This window comes from Propithecus coquereli, unplaced genomic scaffold, assembly GCF_000956105.1.
Source record: "Propithecus coquereli isolate 6110/MARCELLA unplaced genomic scaffold, Pcoq_1.0 Scaffold52, whole genome shotgun sequence".
In the NCBI taxonomy this organism is placed as follows: Eukaryota; Metazoa; Chordata; class Mammalia; order Primates; family Indriidae; genus Propithecus; species Propithecus coquereli.
In genome coordinates, this window is record NW_012151063.1 from 4,949,701 (window position 1) to 4,961,861 (window position 12,161).

The window sequence follows — 12,161 nt, forward strand, 5'->3', positions numbered from 1 at the left end:
GGACCCGGGATCAGCCAGGTCTCCTCAGGGTCTCGGCTCCTTTCGTTGGGCATGGTGTTTAGAAATCAAGTATCTTATCTCTTTTAAGGATCTAAGTATTGCTTTGTGTGATGAGTAAGGTTTACAGAAGTAGGACTCCACAGTGCCTCAGTCTGAACCCTTAAGTTTACTTTTCAAAAGCAGACGGTGTGGGCAATGGCACCTGCTCTGAATAATCTATGCGTCCTATGCCGAAGCTCTGAGTGTCCTCAGATCTGACCAGCAAGCGCTGCTCAGAGAGATCACAGCACGCGATCTCCTTTAGGCAGAACTAAAAAACCGTACGACCTGCAGGGCTGCTCTTTCTCTCCTGAGTCCCATTGCATGCAGCAGAGGAACGCATGCTGTTTCAACCCTCCGCAGTTCCTGGGTATCCTCTCTTCAACAGCAGCAGCGCAGGGCACACCTCTGCTGCCCACTGCCTCAACTTCCTGCCTGAAGGCTCAGGCCATCCACATGTGCAGGCAAGACAGCCACCCCCTGCAGCTGGACTTCTCACCAAACGTCCCAGGCGCCACCACAGAAGACAAGCGTTGGCTCGACAACTTTCTTGAGGACCAGACTACTCAGCAGGGCTGGGACGACTGACCTCATGAGGCGACTGACCTCACACTGACCACACATGAACATCTCCCCAAGAAGGTGATGAGGGGACGCAGTATTATTCTTGCCAGAAGTGGCTGCGAACCTGAGTCCAACTGAGGTGCTGGGCATCATTTCTAGACTAGAGGAAATACAGGGGCTAGAAGAACAAATAACATGGCACCATGTGGAAACAACCAGGTAAATCCCGAATGTAGGACATTCTCATGATAACTGTCCCAGGCTCTTCTGAAAGTCAGTGCCATGGAGAAAAATGCAAGGTCTACGGCTGTGAAGTGGGGTTGGATTTTCTGGTTTAAAACAGGCTAAAGGGACACAACTACCAACTGCAAACTAGCTTGTGAAACACTGGAGCAATCTCAGCCTTGACGTTACAATGTAGTCGTTAAGTAAGATCTCTTTTCTTTTTTAAAAATATTATAGAAAGTCTTTGCTTGGCTGGGTGTGGTGGATCATGTCTATAATCCTAACATTTTGGGAGGCCGAGGCGGGAGGATGGCTTAAGGACAGGAGTTCGAGACCAGCCTGAGCATGAGCAAGACCCTGTCTCTACAAAAAGTAGAAAAATTAGCTGGGTGTGGTGGTGCCTGTAGTCCAGCTACTTGGGAGGCTGAGGCAGGAGGACCACCTGAGCTCAGGAGTTTGAGGCTGTAGTGAGCTATGATGATGCCACTGCACTCTAGCCAGGGCGACAGAATGACAGCTCGTCCCATTCATTCATTCATACATACATATATACATAAAGTTTTTGCATGATAAAAAACAATCCCTCCTCTGCTTTAGAAAACATGCGTACTGCTCAGCCATTCCTTCTCCTGGCCTGGAATATCCATTTCTCTTCTCGGCTCCTGTCTATGTTTGACAATATCCTCACCCACTCCCAGCGTGATTTCAGGCCAAAATATTGCTCTGTCACTAGCACGCCCTTACCATGTAATCACCTGCAATTATTCATCGATTTCCCGAATCCTGTTTTAGGTCCCACCTGGACTCCAAGATCCCTAAAGGGAGAGACTAATTTTGACACCCCTACCATACCTAGCACGGTATTTTCTGAACAGACGAATGATGAACACACTCCTCCAGAGATGTGTACGCTCTGGTGGCGATAGCCACAGGGGGCTGTTTAAATCCAAGTTAAATAAACGGAAATACTGTGAAAAGTTCAGTGCCTCAGGTGCACGGGCCACATTGGGGGGCCTGGTCTCCAGCCGTGGCTCCCATCTGCAGTAGTGCAGATACAGACGTTCCCATCCCGGCAGAGAGGCGGGCTGCAAGGACAGTGCAGGTCTAGACAGCGGACACTGTACAGGTCTCAGCAGGAACCACCCACTTCTCTTCCACATGCGAGGGGCCACACTAATGGGAGGGAAGCTGGTGCTCACTTTGGCTTCTGTCTCGAAGCTTCAGATAGGCTTATTAGATGTGCAAACTATGCTCATTTCCTCTCACTTCACAGACAGACTGGACAGTCTATCTGTCCCTGAATAGCTGTGTCATCCGCAGCATTTTTAAAATAGAGCATCACTGATCACAAAGAGCATGCCAACTCAGCCCGGCTCCCAGGCTAGGAGGAGTCAAGCGGACTCGCAGGCCCAGCCAGGCGCCACCAGCAATGCCATGGAACACCCCTCACGCAAGGACAGTGAAGAGGGACTACCCCATCCCATGCACGAGCACCTCGCCACGCAGCACGCTGCACCCAGGATCTCAGCTGCGGACCTGCAGCATCACAGCAAAGGCCCCCAGGGAGGCAGGGGACGGAGGAGGACAAGGGAAGGTGGTTATGTACCTGCCAAATTGCTTAAAAGCTGTTAAGAGGAGCTACAAGCATGGTCCTCCTTTGCAAAGCCAAAGGAAAGAAAATGTTTTCCTTCTTGTGGTCTTACACAGGAAAAATGCATGCATTGGAATTATTATGTTTTCAAGAAAATTCTCTTTAAGCACCAACACGGCAATTTTAAACCACAAATATCTGCACCACAAATATCAAGGCTGCCCCTCACCATTTCAACACAATTAAATGAAACTTTTACTATATTAAATGCTGCAATTATTAGACATTGGTATTCACTTATAGTTGACGGTAGGAACTTTGACAAATGTAATTCATCCTAGGATAACACTATTGTATTTTCCAGCTACGGGATGTGTATCAATCACATTTGACAAACCACATGAAAAGGTCTGACATGTCACCTGGGCATCTATATAGGGAGTGCTTTCCGGGGGCATTTCTTAGGAGGTATTACCTACCCTGCTCTGCTACAGTGCTTTAACATCTCTATCTATCCCTGATAAATGACAGAAAATAACTAGTATTTAAATTATAGTAGTTTAAAAAAATAAAATCAGCGTAAAGAGTAAATAATCACAAAGATATAAAAGACCAAATAATCTCTAACACACAACTTTTCAAGGAAAAGGAACAAGAAGAAATCAGTTCTTAAAAAAAACCCTGATGATTACACTCCCATAATTACGCAGACATTCTGTATTTATTGTGCTTCACGGATACTGTGGTTCTTACCTACTGAAGGTTTTGGCGACCCTGTGTAAAGCAAGCCTATCACCGCCATTTTTCTAACAGCATATGCTCACTTTCTGTTTGTGTCACATTTCGGTAATTTTCGCAACATTTCAAACTGTTTTGTTATATCTGTTATGGTGACCTGTGTTCGGTGATCTTTGATATTACTATTGTAATTATTTTGGGGTGCAATGAACTGCACCCACATGAGACAGCAAACTTCATCAATGAAGGTGTGCATGTTCTGACTGCTCCACGGATCAGCTGTTCACCATGTCTCTATCTCTCCTCCCTATGCCCTGATATACAACAATATTGAAATCAGACCAACCCTACAATGGCCTCTAAGTGTTCACATGGAAGGAAGAGTCATTAATCTCTCACTTTAAATCAAAAGCTAGAAATGATTAAGCTTAGTGAGGAAGGTACACTGAAAGCTGAGATAAGGCAAAAACTAGGCCTCTTGCACCCTGTCAGCTAAGCTGCGAATGCAAAGGAAAAGTTCTTGAAAGAAATTAAAGTGCTATTCCAGTGAACACATGAATGATAAGAAAGCAAAACAGCCTCATTGCTGATATAGATAAAGCGTGAGTGGTCAGGATAGAAGATCAAACCAGCCACAACATTTCCTTAAACCAGAGCCTAATCCAGAGCAAGGCCCTAACTCTCCTCAATTCTATGAAGGCTGAAAGAAAGAGGTAACGAAGCTGCAGAAGAAAAGTCTGAACCTAGCAGAGGTTGGTTCAAGAGGTTTAAAAAAAGAAGCTGGCTCCGTAACATAGAATTGCAAGGTCAAGCAGCAACCGTTGATGTAGATTCAGCTAAGATTACTGACAAAGGTGGCTACACTAACTGACAAATTTTCAACAAAGATGAAACAGTCTTCTATGGGAGGAAGATACCATCTAGGAATTTCATAGCTAGACAGGAAAATTCAATGCCTGGCTTCAAAGGATGGGCTGACTCTGTTGTTAGGGGTTAACGCAGCTGGTGACTTTAAGTTAAAGCCAATAAACATTTACGATTCCAAAAATCCTAGGGCCCTGAAGAATTATGCTAAATCAACTCTGCCTGTACTCTACAAATGGAACAACATAGTCTGGGTGACAGCACATCTATTTACAGCATGGTTTACTGAATATTTAAAGTCCACTGTCGAAACCTACTGCTCAGAAAAAAAGATTCCTTTCAAAATACTAAGGCTCATTGACAATGCACCTGGTCACCCAAGAGCTCTGATGGAGATGTACAAGGAGATTAATGTTGTTTTCATGCCCGTTAACAAAACATCCGTTGTGCAGCCCACGGACCCAGGAGTAATTTCAACTTTTAAGTCTTATTAAAGAAATACACTTCACTTCATAAGGCTATCCCTGCTACAGACAGTGATTCCTCCGATGGATCTGAGAAAAGTAAACTGAAAACCTCTGGAAAGGGTTCACATTCTAGATGCCATTAAGAACATTCACGATTCACTGGAGGAGATCAAGATATCGACAGTAACAGGAGTTTGGAAGAAGTCGGTTCCTCATGGATGACTTTGAGGGGTTCAAGATTTCAGCGGAGGACTTTAAATGCAGATGCAGATGAAACGGCAAGAGAATCAGAACTAGAAGCGGGGGCTGAAGATATGAATGAATTGCTGCAATGTGATGGGGAAACCTGAACGACTGAGCAGTTGCTTCTCATGGATGATCAAAGAGCGGTGTCTTGAGAAGGAATCTACTCCTGGTAAAGATGCCACAGAAATCGTTGAAATGACAACAAAGGATTTAGAATATTCATAAACTTAGTTGATAAAATAACAGCAGAGTTTGAGAGGACTGATTCCAGTTTTGAAAGAAGTTTTGCTGTGGGTCAAATGCTATCAAATAGCATTATCGCGTGCTACAGACAAAGTTTTTCGTAAAAGGAAGGGTATACTGATGTGGCTGAATTCGTTGTCCTATTTTAAGAAATTGCCACAGCCACCCCAAGCTTCAGCAACCACCACCCTGATAAGTCCGCAGCCATCAACATCGAGGTAAGAGCCTCCACCAGCAAACAGAGTATGACTTGTTGGCTCAGATGATTGTTAGCACTTTTTAGCAGTCAAGTATATCAAGGTATGTTCATTGGTTTTGTAGACTTAATGCTATTGCAAACTTAATAGGCTAGAGTATAGTGTAAACATAGCTTTTACATGCACTGAAAAACCCAAAAATTCACAGACTGCCTTTATTGGGATACTCACTTTTTACTGCGATGGCCTGGAACTGAAGCCGCAGTACTCCGAGGTATGCCTGCATCCAGTTTGTGCAGCTAAGATTCCAAATAAAACCGCCCTGTGAGGGAGGGGAAGCTAGGAGAAAGTAGGAATGGACACTTTACACCTGCACACCCAGAAATCCGCTACATATTTTAGTTATATTGTTAGCTGGACAAAACTTATCTGTGGAATTTTTCAATTTAAATCTTACCCCCTTCTCAATTATTCTGGAAACAGGAATAGCTGTGGTGGACACCCAACCACTAAATATAAGAACAAATTTAAGGCTGGCATGGTTCAGGTCTAATTAGAAAACACAACCAAAGGTAGCTGAGTCCACAATTTGATGCTTTTTCTCTAGCATATAATACAGCATCTTACTCCAACTCTGGGCCCTTAACATGAACACAGGCGTTCTGTGCTTGCTACATTTCAGAAACCTTTCCAGTTCCCAGGAACGACAGATTACTCATTGATGACACTGTAATGAGGCCAGTTATAGCCCCTTACATGTGAGCTCACTTCTGTCCCAAGGCCTCACACTGGCCTCCAAATTTCAGCTTTCTCCTTTGCAAATGTGGATGAGAACTTAAATTTCACCTAGCAAGATGCAATAAAACCCGAGGGTGCACTGTTAGCTCCCAGGGGAGCTAGGGCAAAGACAGAATGTGAACCTATCACCACAGAGTTGCTGATATCCAGAACCAGACCCAATACATAAGACAGAAGGCCAGAGGTTATCTCCAAAAAGAACAGCATGCGATTACTATCACATTCCAACGGGAATCTTTCCAAGTTCTAAGGCTAGACAATAAGCACATATGGAGGCATACAGAATGATCCTTAATTTTGCTCTACCTTCCTGAGAAAGGTGCCAAAACTCATAGAAACCTCACTTGGAATGAATGACTCAATAATATTAAGTGATAAAGAACCAATTGCCACTGAAAATCTCATCACCTCCACTTTTAAATCTGAGATGTATTACATGGAGACAAATGACATTTTGGTAGGTTCTTTTGAGTATTTACCTAGGGTATGTACTAATATAAGGAAAATCTATTTTTGTCATCAGCTTAAAGACATTCCAGTGTCTAAAGAAATAGCCTAGGTGAAAGTTAACAAAACACTGTCTGTGGGCTTCTGACCACACACTGGACAGGACTGCCACCTGGCTCAGGAGCCCCCAATCCCCTCGGTGCTAGGCTTGGTGAACACCACAGACACCTGCCTCCAGGACCTTCTGGTGTCTCATGGCCTGAGACAGGGAAGCAGGCACTTCTAAACAGTTCAAGTGCTATTATTTGGCAAGGAGAGAGCTACAGGAGTGAGAAAAGGCACAGAACAGGTCTTCATTCTACTATATGAAAGTGAAGTAGGATTCACTGGTCACTCATTAAAATCCTACAGTCTGTGTACATTTATGGAGACATGGCGTATTATGATCAATACTGCAAATATTCTTCTTGCCCTTCACGGATGTACCTTATTATTTTCTGACTTTTTAAGAATTTGAAAATCAGCTTATTTTTCTCTGCTGATTTTCTTAAGGATTTTAAATAATTACTGTATCAGACTCCCAGAAAATACGTTTTACATACAGCACATCTTACATATTCCAAAATTCCAAATTCTGAATATACTTAACATCCTCCCCCTGCCTGGCCCTCCCAACACCATTATCAACAGCAGACATCGTGGGCTGCTCTGCAAAAATCTAGACCTGCACCGTCCAAGCCGGTAGCCCCTCGCAAAATGTGGCTATTGAGCACTTCTAATGAGACTAGTTCAAAGTGAGATGTGCTGTGAGTACAAAATACACACATACTTTGAGGACCTAGTATCAAAAGTGAATGCTAAATATCTCAATGATTTTGTTATATTGACTATGTGTTGAATAATACTACTTTGGATGCATTAGTTTACATAAAATGTATCATCCAAGTCAGTTCCATTTCTATCTTTTTGCTTTTTGAAAGTTGCTCCCAGAAAATGTTACCTGGCTCACTTCTATTTCTATGAGACAGCTGCTCTGGAAAACGAACTTCCTTCTCTTTTAAAGAAATTGGGCCCATCTTTTGTGCTCCTAATTTCAGTTATTTGCAAATCACATAATTTTTCCTACACAGGTACTGAGTAGTTAATACTTGTCATCTTTCTTCTGCCTTGAAATCTTGTCACGGTTTCCTCTTTGAATGGCATTTGAGAGCAAAAAATTATTACTTAAATCACAGCTGATTCATCGTTGTGTCAAGAAAAACAGGATCCAAAAGTGCTTTTGTTGGAAAGGACAACCAACAGCACTATACGTTTCAAAAGCACGAGAAAGTGACCTTTCTTTCTTGTCAACATTTCCTCTAAAATCTCCATGTACTTCCTCATTCTCCTCTGATTAAACAAGCTTCCGTGTAATGTAAGAATTCTCCATGAAACTACCTGTTTTCTATTTTACTTCTTCCTTGAGAACTCAAGTAATGGGGCTACATCATTGAAAAACAAAACTTACTTGGAAAATGCTTTCAAAATTCTGAAGAACAGACCTACTACAAAAGAACTCATTATAAATTGATGGTATTTTGTTATGTAAACAACATATATACTGAAGTGAGGTGCTAAAGAATTAGAGCAGACCTAATTTAGTAGATTAAATGAGATAGAGTGGTACGTTCTGGAAAGCTGTGTTTTATATAAGACATTTTGTGAAAGAACAGAGTAAGCAAAGATGAATTTCTGAGGGAGTCCTGCAAAGCCTACCACTTCAAAGGAGAGTTAGGGCAGCAAAGGAGGAAAAGGGCAGAAAATGAAGGGGGAAAAGAGAGCTAAGTTTCTCTTTCCAAACAGCATTAATTCTCGGGCTGTTGGAAGATTGGGTAACAGTGTCAGGTCAATGCTTGTATTACCATTTAAGTAACATTCATCACTTCAGGGCATGGCTATGTGTGACTCTAGAATCAGAATTAGGCATCAAGCTCATTTAGAAGTTTAATAAATTTAATTTTAATGAGACATCTCGGTTGGTATTAAAATTCATGAGATTACCAGAACAGGTTCTATGGACCTTTCATTAGGGGGTAAAGAATTTATTTGACAATTTAACTTCTTGACCACCTGAGTAGGAAAATTCATATCTACAAACTATATTTATGAATCCCAGAAGCTTTCTGAAATTGAATAATTTCAAATTTAGTAGCTGTATATACTGTTCACTCCAATTAGTGACCTCTGTGGGGATTTTTTTTCCCTTTGGAATTCAGCAGTTTTATATCTCTCTGCCATACAATAAAGAGACTGGTTTTTGTGTGCCTTTTAAAAAATCATGCTACTGAACCACCCAGTGAAATGACAAACGGGAGCAGTCATATTCACAGTTTAAGATGAGCTCAATGTCACTTATATTTAGAACTATATCGATGCATAATTATTCCTTGGCTTGGATTCTTATTAGCTGTGTTACCTTGGGCAAGTAGTTTTACCTCTCTGAGCAGCAAGGTTTGTTTTTTTCCTTTTTATTAGTCAAATGCAAATACTTCCTCCTATCTTGCAAGGTTTTGAAATGAGGCAATAGATGTAAACCAGCAGGCCAGCAGTCCACATCAAGTATGCAGACACGTTTACAGATCTATGAAGCCTTCTGGTGGGTACGAGGTTAGAACATATGTTTCATAATGAAATTCTTTTGTGGTATTGGGGAGAGTTCAGCACAGTTCTCTATTGAGTTATAAACTGAATGTTTTATTCTTTGAATTCTACTTGAATTCCTCTTAGATGGTGAAGTTCACGTCTACTAGGGTTGACTATCTCTGACTGTTGGTGAAGTTCCTGTCTACTAGAATTGACCATCTGACTATTTAGTACACTGCCGAGGATTTATTAATGCCTCAGATCCGTTACAGCAGTGCTTTTCAAACTTTCACGCATTTGTGTTGTTAAAATACAGGTTTTGATGGGGCAGGTAGGGGTGGGGTGGGGTCCCAGCTTCTGCACCCAGGTGATGCCCACGGTTGGTCACTCTGAGAGGCCAGGAAACTTAGCAGGGCTTCTGCACCTCCACACTGCTGACAGTTGGGACGGGAAAATTCCTTGTGGTGGCATGGGGAGCTCTTGTGCACTGCAGAAAGTTTCGCAGAATCCCTGGCCTGGACCCACTAAATACCAGTGACTTCACCCCTTCATTCCAGCTGTGCCACCGAAAATGTCTCCAGACATTGCCAAACGCACTGGGCGGGGGGACCTGCAAAATGGCCGGGTTGAGGAACACTAGCATGTAGGATGCTATAATCCAGGCGCGCCCACAACAGCGAGTGCGGAACCGGTGGGCAGGTATCCGGGAAGCTACTCCACAGATGGGAACACTGAGGCGGGGCCGCACGGGTGGGTAACCGGAAGGAGGGCGCGGAGGACCGGAGCGGTGCGCCAGCTCGGTGGTCCCCGGGGGACCGCGCCTCACGTGCTCCGGCCCCACGCGCGGCCGGCCCACCGGAAGCAGGCGCCGGGGCCGCGTACACGCCGCAGCCACGCGCGCCCGTCAGCCCAGAAATGGGCCCGCGGGCGCCGGCAGCCGCCCGACTTCGGGGTCGGGCCGGGACAGAGCGCGCGGGAGCCGGAAGGGCCCCGCCGGGACACTGCCCCGCCGCGACCCCGCGGCTCTGAAGGACCCCGCCCCGACGCCGACCCCACGCCCGCCCGGAACAGCCCTGAACAGCCCTCACGGGAGGCGACCGCAGACTACCCACCCAGAAGAAGGCCGTCCATGTCAAAGATGAGGTGGGTGACGGGGCGCGGCGGGGGCGCGAGCGGGGGCGCAGCCATGGTGCCGCCTTCTCGGTCTAGGGGGTGGGGGAGCAAAACGGAGGTGCGCGCGCAGCCAACCACCCCGCGCACGCGCGCTTGGGGCCTTCGCCGCCGACGTCTAGCCGAGCTCCGGTGCGGGCGGGCGCGACACGTTTGTCCGCATCCACCACCACACCCCTCACTTCACACCTGAAATGGGCTAAGCCTCTCAGCCAGGGGCCGCGCAGAACTGAGCACCCAGTTAGGGGACATATTCATGGCTCGGAGTTAGATAAAGGGCGTGAATGAGAAAGGAGGGACCGTGAGACAGGCTGTGGAGTGGGGAGGACGGCTTGAGGATGCTCAGGGGGTCATCACTGCGGGCCGCCAGGATGCAGCCAAATGGCTTTGGTCACGGGGTTCCCCGGTGGGTTCGTCCGAGCCCGGAGCGCCAGCCCCCGGACCCGGGTGGTATTCCCTTTCTGTTTCGCCCACTCCCCTCCCTGCTGCCCTGGACCAGGACGCGGACCCGGGAGGGCAACCGCGCGGCGCATGCGCAATGGTGCAGGCAGGATTCGCCATCCGTATCTTTGAGCATCCCCAGCTGGTGCATTGCTCCCTAGGATGAGTACGCATAGAGGATGCTAAATAATAATAATTTTTAAAAACGTCTTGCGATTTTTGCTTTCTTAGATCTCATTTGCCTTTTGACTGCTCTGAGTTTTCTTCCTTTTCCAACTTTTGTGAATGCAACCAGAACAGCTTTTTTCCCCCCATTCTTAGAAAAATACCTGTTTGTCCCTGATTCTATCTCGTGTTCCTTTAGTGTTATACACACTTAATGACAAAGATAAGACCTTTGAGAAGCACAAATGAGAAAGTTCCAAAGACTTTAAAACATGAGGATGTATTTCTGGTTAAGTGCATAGATGGCAGCTGTGGACACACACGAATTCAGCAAGGGTCTTCTCATCTGTGACAGGCAGTGAGCCTCCGCGTTTTACTTTCCTGGTGGGTAAAATGGAGGTGTTATAGGAGGGGAGCCAGGTGACACTCTTAGTACCAGTGCACAGTATATAGTCAGTAAAATTATGTATTTTTAGAGCTGGTGCTGTAAGAGACTTCCCCCCATTTAACACAATCATAATTTCCCTTTGAGGACACTGGATTTCAGAGGAGGCAATTTATGAGCAAACTAGGAAGGGGATTGTAACTCAAATGCAGCGATTCGTGGTTTCCCTGTTTGCTGCAGCTGATGTAACAGAAGTACCACGAACTAGGTGACTTAAACAACAGAAATGTATCATGTTACAATTCTGGAGGCCAGAAGTCCTATATCAAAGTGTCAGCAGAGTTCATCCTTTCTGAGGGCTGTGAGGAAGGGATCTGTTCCAGGCCTCTCTCCTTGGCTTAAATGTGGCTGTCCTTTCCCTGTTTCTTGTTATATCATCTTCCCTCTGTGTGTGTCTCTGGGTCCAAATTTCCTCCTCTTGTAAGAATAACAGTTATATTGGATTATGGACCACCCTAATGACCACACTTTAATATGATGACCTCTGTAAAGACCCTGTTTCCAAATAAGGTCACATCCTGAGGTAGTAGGGGATAAGGACCCCAACATATATTTTTGGTGGGAACATAATTCAGCCCATAACAGATTCATTCCACAAATGCTGGTGTGGTGGTTGTGGGATGTCAGTACTTCCCGGCTGGTGTCTTTTCATTTCTTACTCCTAGCTTCTTTCTAGTCTCCAGAAACAAATGAATGCACAAATGAGAGAGTTATATTTTTTCTATTGTAACAACCTCATATTTCTGTTTATTCATTAGATAGAAAGAGTATTTTAATCAGGGAAAAAGGCCCCAGTGCCATTTGCTGAAATAACAGAGGCTCACAGCAATTGCAGAAAAGATGCATTGGGGAACCTTATGGACTTCAGCTCCCACAGATGTGAAAACATGGTTCACATA

At 44.9% G+C, this 12,161-nt stretch overlaps 2 protein-coding genes across 3 annotated transcripts in view; one reads left to right on the plus strand and one right to left on the minus strand.

Moving 5' to 3' along the window:
* The window catches only part of HDHD1 (haloacid dehalogenase-like hydrolase domain containing 1), a 69,842-nt gene extending 59,588 nt beyond the window's left edge, over positions 1–10,254 (minus strand). Inside the window, exon 1 of the mRNA XM_012656842.1 lies at positions 10,154–10,254. Within this exon, the coding sequence (XP_012512296.1) occupies positions 10,154–10,229 (76 nt within the window). The 5' untranslated portion in view covers positions 10,230–10,254. The remainder of the gene's footprint in view (positions 1–10,153) is intronic.
* Positions 1–12,161, plus strand: part of STS (steroid sulfatase (microsomal), isozyme S) — a 181,025-nt gene that overhangs the window by 10,780 nt on the left and 158,084 nt on the right. The window contains exon 1 of one of the 2 annotated variants that reach the window (XM_012656841.1): positions 10,131–10,184. The exons of the other annotated variant lie outside the window; for it this stretch is intronic. The gene's annotated coding sequence lies outside the window, so the exon portion shown is untranslated. Of the gene's footprint in view, positions 1–10,130; positions 10,185–12,161 lie in introns of those variants that run through there. 2 annotated transcript variants of the gene reach the window in all.